Source organism: Bos javanicus, chromosome 17 (genome assembly GCF_032452875.1).
Source record: "Bos javanicus breed banteng chromosome 17, ARS-OSU_banteng_1.0, whole genome shotgun sequence".
In the NCBI taxonomy this organism is placed as follows: Eukaryota; Metazoa; Chordata; class Mammalia; order Artiodactyla; family Bovidae; genus Bos; species Bos javanicus.
In genome coordinates, this window is record NC_083884.1 from 59,415,534 (window position 1) to 59,427,538 (window position 12,005).

At 39.8% G+C, this 12,005-nt stretch overlaps 1 protein-coding gene across 3 annotated transcripts in view; it reads left to right on the forward strand.

Annotated features, from left to right (window-relative positions):
* Nucleotides 1-12,005, forward strand: part of MED13L (mediator complex subunit 13L) — a 291,306-nt gene that overhangs the window by 238,964 nt on the left and 40,337 nt on the right. For all 3 annotated transcript variants that reach the window (XM_061384909.1, XM_061384910.1, XM_061384911.1), the window contains 4 exons: nucleotides 505-730; nucleotides 1,693-1,795; nucleotides 2,099-2,223; nucleotides 8,762-8,861. In XM_061384909.1, the coding sequence (XP_061240893.1) occupies nucleotides 505-730; nucleotides 1,693-1,795; nucleotides 2,099-2,223; nucleotides 8,762-8,861 (554 nt within the window). The remainder of the gene's footprint in view (nucleotides 1-504; nucleotides 731-1,692; nucleotides 1,796-2,098; nucleotides 2,224-8,761; nucleotides 8,862-12,005) is intronic.

A 12,005-nucleotide genomic window follows, 5' to 3' on the forward strand; every position in this document is an offset into this window, starting at 1 on the left:
ATTGCAGTCAGTGCCTTCTTTGTGTGTTGACACTTAGAAGGCTTTGCATGCTTTCATGTGTATATCATGCATCTAGTAGTAATACTTCAGAGAGTTATTGAGCAACCTGTTACTCTAAACAGTTTATACAGATTATCTCATGTCATCTTCACCACAGCCATATTGCCACCTTTAATGTCATAGCTGAGAAAGAAACTGGGGTCATGCAGTTAGTAAATGACATGGATGGAATTTGTGCCCAGACAGTCTGTCCCCAGAGCCCATCTCTGCTGTTAAGTGAAATCAGTGGAATCAGAGACAAAAGTATATGGCCTTGACAAAGGCTACTAAGATTTATTTAACTGTGAATATAATCTCTCAGAGTCACTTGAAGGTGAATTTTTTAGTTTTGTTGTTGTTAAAGTTTAAGCTTCCAAATGCTTTTAAATCACAAATGTTGCTTAAAAAAAAAGTCTGGTCTTTTTACAATTTCTTGCTTAAATCGTTATTCATTTCCCCTTCCAGACTCTTAGCACAACCTAACAAACGGTTTAAAGTCTGGCAAGACAAGCAGCCCCAGATGCAGCCCCTCCACTTTCTTGACCCATTGCCTCTGTCACAACAACCTGGAGACAGTTTGGGAGAAGTCAACGACCCGTATACTTTCGAGGATGGCGACATAAAATACATCTTTACTGCGAACAAGAAATGCAAACAAGGGACAGAAAAAGACTCCCTGAAAAAGAATAAGGTACCGCATAACAGAGAGAGAGGCCAGTCAGGAGTGGGTTTCAGTCTATGTCAGTACAACACGTGTGGGAAGACTTCGAGGCAGAATGTTTGAGATAGTCTTGCCTGATTGCTCTGTCCCCATATTCATGCTCTTGGTACTACTGTATCGAACAGCGTATTGTTCCTCTTTATGTCATGGCTCACCTTTGTTCAAAAGTCAGCCGAACATAAATGAAGCCTCACAGCTTCCAGGCTATAGCTTGTACAGTGCATGTTTCCTCTCATATGCTAATTCTTGCTGGCCTATGCTCCCTGCTTATTTCTTTTTAATTATTATTCCAAAATGTAAGGAAGAATATTGGTGACAGTATCTACCATTTATCAGGCGCTCACTGTTTACTGTGTTAAGCGCTTTACCTCTAATTTCTCTGAATTAATATCATCACTACTCCAAGACTGTGTCAGTATAATTTTACTGGTTTCATTATCTCAATAATGAGTACTGGGGGTGTCTGCTGTCTTTAGCCTTAAATTTTAAAGCATTCTAAAATACTGGGCCGTTTAAAGAAATATTCTTAAGAACAGAGGAAATAAGAGAATGAAAGGAGACCAGTATAGTTCAAGAGAATACTTCTTACACCTATCTAGATCCAGAAAGCTTGAAGCATAATTCAGCCTTCAAAATATGTTAAAGGCAGCTTTTAACACCATGGCAGGTCTGTGATCAAACCCCACCAGTACTGTTGAGGCATAAAATCCTGATTGACTCAGATTGAGGGGCAAGTGTGGGAGTTTTTGGTTTCAGTTTAAAATCAGGGACGAGGACATATCTTTTATTTCCTTTGGTTGCATAGACCATGGTTTATCACACTTGTGCTCATAACAAGTTCCATTCTGCCCTCTAATTCTTTGTGTTCTCCCTCATATTCCACACTTTGGGTTGCTGTTCATGTGTTTTGTTTGGCTGAATTTATTACACAGTCAGAGGATGGATTTGGTACCAAGGATGTCACTACACCAGGTCATTCCACGCCGGTGCCTGAAGGGAAAAATGCCATGTCCCTTTTCAGTTCTACTAAAACAGGTGTGTACACTGATTATTTGCCTCACTTGGACTGTTGCTAAAATAAATGCGAGGAAGATGCTTCTCTATTTAACATTATGTGCTGATTGTAATAGCAGTGATTTGACCTCATCTGTAATATATTTTCATAGTTTGTTTTTCAGTTCTTTCAAAACTGATAAGTGTATTTGGCACTAATTGTATCTCGATTTGACTGACAGCGTAAGGAAGCATTTGGCAGGCAGGGCTTGCTCACTGCCCTCTCCTCACCCCTTCTCCTTTGAGGAAGCTGCTCATTCGGTGCCTTTTGCCTCCTTCCCACAGATGTCCGGCAGGACAACGCTGCTGGCAGGGCAGGCTCCAGTAGCCTCACACAGGTGACAGATTTGGCACCTTCCCTTCATGACTTAGACAACATCTTTGATAATTCTGATGACGACGAACTTGGGGTGAGTCTGCAGTAGCTACACACACAAAAAATGCACTTCAGTGGCTGGACTTAGTGTTTCAGTATTTCTTTATAGTTTGGTCTACTGAATTGGGAGCTCATATTTCAGGTTCTAAATATTCTTCAAAAATGTTTGTGTACCTTGAAAGGATTCTGAACTTGTTAGTATACTCTCTAATAATAACCCTTGGGTTTTGTTTGTTGATGGCTTTTTTCCATTAGTGTTATTACTGTTGTAAATATTAAAATCTTTCTTTTTTTTTTTTATACTCCTCAATATGAGACTAACAGGAATGTATTATGTAGTCCCTTTAGCTTAGATTTAAAAAATAATAGCCATGTAGTGGGGCATGAAAGTTGGCTAAAAGCTCAACATTCAGAAAACGAAGATCATGGTATCTGGTCCCATCACTTCATGGGAAATGGATGGGGAAACAGTGTCAGACTTTATTTTGGGGGGCTCCAAAATCACTGCAGATGGTCACTACAGCCATGAAATTAAAAGACACTTACTCCTTGGAAGAAAAGTTATGACCAACCTAGATAGCATATTGAAAAACAGAGACATTACTTTGCCAACAAAGGTCTGTCTAGTCAAGGCTATGGTTTTTCCTGTGGTCATGTATGGATGTGAGAGTTGGACTGTGAAGAAGGCTGAGCGCTGAAGAATTGATGCTTTTGAACTGTGGTGTTGGAGAAGACTCTTAAGCGTCCCTTGGACTACAGAGATCCAACTAGTCCATTCTGAAGGAGATCAGCCCTGGGATTTCTTTGGAAGGAATGATGCTAAAGCTGAAACTCCAATACTTTGGCCACCTCATGCGAAGAGTTGACTCATTGGAAAAGACTCTGATGCTGGGAGGGATTGGGGGCAGGAGGAGAAGGGGACGACAGAGGATGAGATGGCTGGATGGCATCACCAACTCGATGGATGTGAGTCTGAGTGAACTCCGGGAGTTGGTGATGGACAGGGAGGCCTGGTGTGCTGCGATTCATGGGGTCTCAAGGAGTCGGACACGACTGAGCGACTGAACTGAGTGGGGCATACTGAACTTTTTGAATTTTATGATATTGAACTTTATGTCATAGAATAGTCAGCATTTAGAGAGATGATTACAAATATGATTTATACTTTCTAGGATTATGACATCATAGTCAGGAAATAGAATTTATACACGTAGACATTAAATAATACAAGGTATCATGTGATTGGACTTCCCTGGTAGCTCAGCTGGTAAAGAATCCACCTATGATGTGGGAGACCCTGGTTTGATTCCTGGCTCAGGAAGACCCCCTGGAGAAGGGATAGGATACCCACTGTAGTATTCTTGGGCTTTCCTGGTAGCTCAGATGGTAAAGAATCCGCCTGCAGTGCAGGAGACCTAGGTTTGATCCCTGGGTTGGGAAGATCCCCTGGAGGAGGGCATGGCAACCCACTCCAGTATTCTTGCCTGCAGAGTGCCCATTGGACAGAGGAGCCTGGTGGGCTACAATCCATGGGGTTGCAAAGAGTCAAACATGACTGAGCGACTAAGCACAGCACAGCACATCATATGATTAAAGTGACAGATAAGAATTTATAATTCTCTGGAGAACAGTTGAGCTGAGTCAGGAAACGTGTGCTGTCATCATCCTAACTAAGCCTGTATCTTTGTGTAAACAGAAGTGCCCCTGTTATCTCTGGGGGACCTAGAGATGAGTAAGATAGGTCTGCTCTTCAATGAAGTCAAAGTATTAGTCCACTTTCTTTCATTTATATATTTACTTTCCCATCCATCCAGTTGATGTGATATTTGTTAATTATTTAATGATCAGTTCCTTTGTGGCAGGTTCTCTAGGTTTATAGATAAAATTAAATTACCAGTCTTAAGCTTGAGGTGCTTACAGACTTTAGGAGAAATAGCATATAAATAAAGTTTAAAATATACTTAGCCTTGTGAGTGCAGTAATTTATCTGAATCTAAAGTTGCTACCTATTCAAGTATGAAGCAACAGGCAAGCAGTGTTTAAGTAAAGGCTTGGAGGTTAAATAGGAATCAGGTTTCTAAAGCCCATTCTTACTTTAAAATAAAATATATCTGGTTAACAGACACTGTACACCAGTAGTATTCTAAGTACTTCTTTCTGACTCCATGGACTGTAACCCGTGAGGCTCCTCTGTCCGTGGGATTCTCCATGCAAGAATACTGGAGTGGGTTGCCATGCCCTCCTCCAGAGGATCTTTGTGACCAGGGATTGAACCCTCGTCTTGATCCTGCATTGGCAGGTTGGTTCTTTACCATTAGTGCCACCTGAGAAACCCAAGTACTTAGAAGATGGAATAGTCATGACCTCAAAAAATGAAATTGACTTGGAATGTGGAAAGACTTGGTTAGTGAGAGGCAGGGGAGGGATGTGTGTTTGAGCCTGGAAGGAGTCTTGGTTCAGCAAAGAGAATGAACTAGCTGGGGCCTTGTGGAATAGTGAGCACATCGATCTGTTTCCTGAGTTGGGGGTAAAGATTGCTGGGGCTGGGGAGGTACTTGGCCACACTTAGAGCTTTGGACCTCAGACTTTACGGTAATGTGCTCTTCTGAAGGCTGCTGAGTGGGGAGCTGACCTGGTAGAAGTGGGTACTGTTTTACATCAGTCTGATACATGGAAAGCAAGAGTACTATGTGGTAACTTGTTGGATTGAAAAACGAGGACCTAAATTCAGGGAGTAGCTGCATGAAGAAAAGGACGTGGCAATGTGAAAAACACTGTTAGAAGAAATGACGCGTCCTTATTCTTTGACCCAGGCATTGGAGATCCATTTTGTTCCTAATTGTGTCTGTAAAGCCATATATTATCTAGGAGTGGTTTCATTGAGGGTTAGTTCAGATGCTTTGGTTTGGTGGTGGTGAGAAGAAAGTGTGAAAAGTAAAGGAATTAAAAAGAAGTAGAAAGAGAGATATAAGGAAAGAAAAAACCAAGCTTTGTACAGTTGCCCAGTTTCTGTTCATAGCCAGCATCCCTAGTGAATTTCGTCTCTGCTCTGAACCATCATCCTTACTCTCTGTATAAATTATGAATTACTGACTAAATGAAGAGATGTGTACTCTGTTTTTTTGAATATATTTTAGTAGTGTTAATATACAAAGGAGAATTGGACAGTTTTTAATCTGATTTTCATTTCTCTGGAACAGTTGTTTCTACTCTGACTTCTGGCCTGACATTTAGTCAAAGGAACAGTTTACCTTAGGATCGTTTTGCTAATTCATCTTATTAGTAACTGGAATTGGGAAACCGTTGTCTGGGTTTTCACCTCACAGACTTCAGTTTCACATTTCAACTCTATAACATTGAATGTGTGTTTAGTGGCTCAGTCATGTCCAACTCTTTGAGACCTCATGGACTGTAGCCTTCCAAGCTCCTCTGTCCATGGGGATTCTCCATTGAGTAAGTGAACATAAATAAAAGGCCTTCTCTTTGTGAGATTTTTTTTTTTTTTTTTGCTTTATCTTGCATTCAATTCATTTGCATTCTTAAAGATAATCTTGCCTATTAAGGGACTTGATTTGGGAGCTGACTGTGGCTCAGATCATGAACTCCTTATTGCCAAATTCAGACTTAAATTGAAGAAAGTAGGGAAAACCACTAGACCATTCAGGTATGACCTAAATCAAATCGCTTACAGTTATACAGTGAAAGTGAGAAATAGATTTAAGGGACCATAACTGATAGACAGAGTGCCTGATGAACTATGACAGAGGTTTGTGACATTGTACAGGAGACAGGAATCAAGACCATCCCCAAGAAAAAGAAATGCAAAAAAGCAAAATGGCTGTCTGAGGAGGCCTTACAAATAGCTGTGAAAAGAAGAGAAGCAAAAAGCAAAGGAGAAAAGGAAAGATACACCCATTTGAATGCAGAGTTCCAAAGAATAGCAAGGAGAGCTAAGAAAGCCTTCCTCAGTGATCAGTGCAAAGAAATAGAGGAAAACAATTGAATGGGAACGACTCAAGGTCTCTTCCAGAAAATTAGAGATACCAAGGGAATGTTTCATGCAAAGATGGGCTCGATAAAGGACAGAAATGGTATGGACCTAACAGAAGCACAAGATATTAAGGAAAGGCGGCAAGAATACACAGAACTGTACAAAAGAGATCTTCACAACCCAGATAATCATGATGATGTGATCACTCACCTAGAGCCAGACATCCTGGAATATGAAGTCAAGTGGGCCTTAGGAAGCATCACTACGAACAAAGCTAGTGGAGGTGATGGAATTCCAGTTGAGCTATTTCAAATCCTAAAAGATGATGCTGTGAAAGTGCTGCGCTCAATATGCCAGCAAATTTGGAAAACTCAGCAGTGGCCACAGGACTGGAAAAGGTCCGTTTTTGTTCTAATCGCAAAGAAAGACGATGCCAAAGAATGCTCAAACTACTGCACAATTGCACTCATCTCACAGTCTAGTAAAGTAATGCTCAAAATTCTCCAAGCCAGGCTTCAGCAATACGTGAACCGTGAACTTCCAGACGTTCAAGCTGGTTTTAGAAAAGGCAGGGGAACCAGAGATCAAATTGCCAACATCCGCTAGATCATCAAAAAAGCAAGAGAGTTCCAGAAAAACATCTATTTTTGCTTTATTGACCATGCCAAAGCCTTTGACTGTGTGCCTCACAATAAACTGTGGAAAATTCTGAAAGAGATGGAAATACCAGACCACCTGACCTGCCCCCTGAGAAATCTGTATGCAGGTCAGGAAGCAACAGTTCGAACTGGACTTGGAACAACAGACTGGTTCCAAATAGGAAACAGAGTACGTCAAGGCTGTATATTGTCACCCTGCTTATTTAACTTCTATGCAGCGTACATCATGAGAAACGCTGGACTGGATGAAGCACAAACTGGAATCAAGATTGCTGGGAGAAATATCAATAACCTCAAATACTCAGATGATACACCCTTATGGCAGAAAGTGAAGAACTAAAGAGCCTCCTGATGAAAGTGAAAGAGGAGAGTGAAAAAGTTGGCTTAAAGCTCAACATTCAGAAAACTAAGATCATGGCATCCAGTTCCCATCACTTCATGGCACGTAGACGAGAAAACAGTGGCAGACTATTTTGGGGGGCTCCAACATCACTGCAGATGATGACTGCAACCATGAAATTAAAAGATGCTTACTCCTTGGAAGGAAAGTTATGACTAAAAGTTAAATAGCATATTAAAAAGCAGAGACATTATTTTGCCAACAAAGGTCCATCTAGCTTAGGCTATGGTTTTTCCAGTAGTTATGTATGGATATGAGAGTTGGACTATAAAGAAAGCTGAGTGCCGAAGAATTGTTGCTTTTGAACTGTGGTGTTGGAGAAGACTTTTGAAAGGCCCTTGGACTGCAGAAAGATCCAACCGGTCCATCCTAAAGAAAATCAGTCCTGAGTGTTCATTGGAAGGACTGATATTGAAGCTGAAACTCCAATCCTTTGGCCACCTGATGCGAAGAGCTGACTCATTTGAAAAGACCCTGATGCTGGGAAAGATTGAGGGCAGGAGGAGAAGGGAACGACAGAGGATGAAATGGTTGGATGGCATCAGCGACTCAATGGACATGAGTTTGAGTAAACTCCAGGTATTGGTGATGGACAGGGAGGCCTGGTGTCCTGTGGTTCATGGGGTCAGAAAGAGTTGGACATGACTGAGCAACTGAACTGAACTTAGCAAATCAAGGAAAAACCTTCTTCAAATGTATTGAATATACATTTCAATAATTTTATGAGGTAAGGGTTTTTTCCCCTGAAGGTGAATAGTAATTGTAGAAGTAGGAATGTGTGTGCTCAGGCACTAAGTTTTGTGACTGAGCACTAAGTTTTGTCACTCTTTGTGACCCCACAGAGTCTAGCCCACCAGGCTCCTCTCTTCATGGAATTTCCCAGGCAAGAATGCTGGAATGGGTTGCCATTTCCTTCTCCAGGGGAATCTTCCCAACCGAGAGGTTGAACCCACATCTCTTGCATCTTCCACACTGGCAGGTGGATTCTTTACCTGGCAGGTGGATTCTTTACCACTTGAGCCACCTTGGAAGCCCAAGAAATAGGAATAGGAAGTATCTTTCATGTGTATATGTGTGTGTGGTGAAAAATAAGAGTAATAGCTTAGGAGGGCTTGAGGTCATCTCTTTTAGCTGCCTGCTTCCAAACAGAAGGAAAACCAGACTGATGACCAGTTACTGCTTGGAGGCACCCGCTTGATGTGATTATTGTGTCCCTGAAACTGCTTCCCTCATGGAGAGGGAATTGGCCCAAGGTCTGGGACCTCTGCTGAGCTGGCAGTCTGCCCTCCCCTTACCTGTGACAAGAAGACCCAGTCAGTTCGTTTCTCATACTTGATAAGGTTGTCGTCATCTCTTCTGTGTCACTGTCTGCTAGTATTTCTAGACGTTCACCTGGTGAAAATTTGTAAGGAAGTGTGTTTTTAAAATATCAATAGCCATACACTCTAAGCAATAGCTAACTACCGCCCTGCTTATATACAAATGTGCTGCTCGGTTTTAATAATTACTAATCTCTTCTTAGGCTGTGTCACCTGCACTGCGCTCATCAAAAATGCCTGCAGTTGGGACAGAAGACCGACCTCTTGGGAAGGACGGAAGAGCTGCTGTTCCTTATCCACCGAGTAAGGAAAGGAGATGTAGCTTCAGCTCACTGCTCGTGATACATACATAATGTTCTCATCCTCAGTGGTGCCTCATCTGAGTCCCCTCCTTTTTTTTTTCTCATTCTAACAGAATACTGAAAATAAATTAAAACTTGTATATATTGGTATTCCTAGGGTGGCAGGTAGCTAAGAGACCCATTTAAATTTAAATTCTTTTGTTTTCAAATTAACTTTCATGGTTTAAACTATGAAACACGTGTTTCGGTTTGTTTTTCTCCTGGTCCTCTCCCAGCAGGGTAGATGCTGCTCAGTGGTTTTCAGAGCAACATTCTGGCGTAAGGGCTTGTGTAGAATGTTTCCATGTTCATAAATTTAATTCATACAAGGGTAATGAATATTTGTTTTCTATGGTCCTTTTTCTGATTGATATTGAAGATTTTGTGTTTCGTTTAAGATAATCAACTAGTTTTATTATGTATGCGGACAAGAAACTTCCTTTTTTTCCTAAGAAACATTATTCTACAAGAGAGAAGAAAGTCAAGGTTGCTTATATGGGTACTCTGGAACGGAAACACAATTCCATTGCAAATCATTCTTTAATACCTTCTCATTAACTTCAGCTGGTAATGAGAACAAATTGAGGGGAAAAACCACCATGTCATAGGGATGAGTCAAAAAGTTTTATGAACCTATAAATGTACTGCTGATTTACTCAAATGTAGAAGTGTGAAGTATACAGAGATTGGATTTTGACAGCTTTAGTGGATCCATAGCTTTTTAAAATATGCAAAGCTTTCTCAAGCATGACATGTATGAAAATGAATAATGATAGCCAGCCAGTTGCTGTAGTTTTTTTAATTAAACATTTTTCTTTTTTTATTACTCTGCACTGCAGAATTTTACAAACATGAAACTCACAGATTAAAAGAAACATTATTAAAGTAGATTCATCTGGAGTAAGGCAGATGAATGAATTCTTCACTTGCATTTAACCAGTTGCTGTGCTTTTTTTGACACTCTAATATGTAATCATGTTAGATGTTAAAATGTCTGAAAACTTGTCCAAGATCATTCACTCACAAACCAACCTGCTGGTTAGTGTCATTGCCAGTAAAGAATATGGTGTGCTCTCTCTTTTTTCTCTCATTTCTGTTCCAAAAGGAATTGCTTCAATAAGAAGCTACTCAGAATTTTATGATAAAGTACAGGATATAAGAATTAATAAATTTGAAATATTGCAAAAATATTGGCATCAGGAAAACATAGATAAATAAGAGTCAGAGGACCTGATTAACATGTCAGAGTATGTGTGCATGTGTGGGGGGGACATATACATAGTATTTCCTTCAAAGATGAGACAATGAAAATAGCATGGCAAAAAGCTCTTAATTTCTACAGTAGCTTATTGTACATTGAAGTGGAAAGACATAGCATTTAATATCTAGAATAGCAGCGCCATCCAACACAAGTACGAGGGAAGCCACAAATGAGAGCCACATAAGGTAATTTTAAATTTTCTGTTAGTTGCATTCAAGAGTAAAAAGAAGTTTTTTTTTACTGTGAAGTTAATTTTAATAGTATATTTTATTTAACTCCGTGTATCCAATATGTCATTTTTATGTCATCAGCATAAAAATACTGAGATTTTTACATTCCATTTTTGTATTAACTCTGTGGAATCCAAGGTACCTTTTACACACAAGCGTATCTCAGGATGGATGGGGCCCCCTTTTGAATGCTCCATGGCCATGTGGCTAGTGGGTCCTGCCTTGCACAGCATAGGTCCATAATTACTCATTTGCATATGTAATAATGAAGAAATCAACATATAGTAACAGTGAGAGTTAATTTAGCATCAAGTCTGTGTTAAGTAAGTATTGTTACATTAATTAAAATGAAACATTTCTCTTAGGTTTTATTATAAACCAGTCACTTATGAATTATCTTGGAAAGCATGTCAGTTTGAAGTATGAGACTTTGAGGAGGCAAAATGAAAGAGTCAGACTTTTGAATTGGCTTTTTATTCCACAAGAGTGCTTACTATTTGTAAGGGACAAATACTGAGAAATTAATCTTAGTGATGATGCTTCTGTTGGAAGGCTTCGGTCTTCTGCATAAATACTTGATATACAGGGTAGGAAATGGAGAGTGCCCTGACTGGTGAGTTCTTGCTGAGGTGCAGCAGGTCTTGAGGACAGGCAGGGATGAGTAAGTGGAGCTTTGTGGGCAAGACTCGTAAACTCCAGTCCGCCCTGGTAGCTGTTCTCACACTCACTCTAGTCATTTTATGGGAAGAAAATTGAACAGGCAGTTCTACTACAGGCAGTATTTTTCTATTTAGAGGACCAGAATGTTTCTGTAGGTTTCTGTTTTCTTTCTGCCTTACCTACTTTGAGTCCAGTTCCCTGTTTTTCATCTCAAAACTTTCTAGGGTCATTTCAGGAATTTCCTGTGATTGAATAGCCTTTTCCATCTTTTTCTAATCAAACCAAAATTAGCAGGGAGGACTAATTGTTACTGACTCTCACTACTTTCTGAGTATTTAGATGGACCTGGCAAACTGTTCATTTCTGTGCATACCTTATCTCATTTAACGTGCACAGAAAATATGAGGGAGATACTATTCCCATTTTGTAGATGAGGAAATTAAAGCTATAGAGAGGTTATGAGCCTTCCTGATGAATAGCTCATAATGAGAATGGTGAAGACTGCTTTCTAATATAAATCTCTGGCAAATGAAAAATCATTTTATCCATACTTTTGGTCTGTGTTCTCTCTTAACCTTTGACAAAAACGATCAAGGTGGCTGAGGCTTTGAAAACTGAGATATATAACTGTTCGGTAGCATCGAAAAAATTGAGGAGCCCTAAATGGCAAATGCCTTTTTCACATTTCTCAGAGAAAATTTGAAAACAAATTGAATAAAATAATTTTGGGATAACATTTTGTACCATAGCTTGAATACTTAATAAGTTAGGAAAGGGCTGTGTTTTAAGTTCATTGTCATTTTAACTCAAAGTGAATTTATATAGTCTCATTATTTTCCAAATATCTGCTTTGTTAATTAAGTTCTGTAATATAATAGGAGTTTGAAGATTTGATGAAGCAGACACGTGTTTTAAAACACTCTGCTTACAAATTAATTTTATATTTACATTGAAC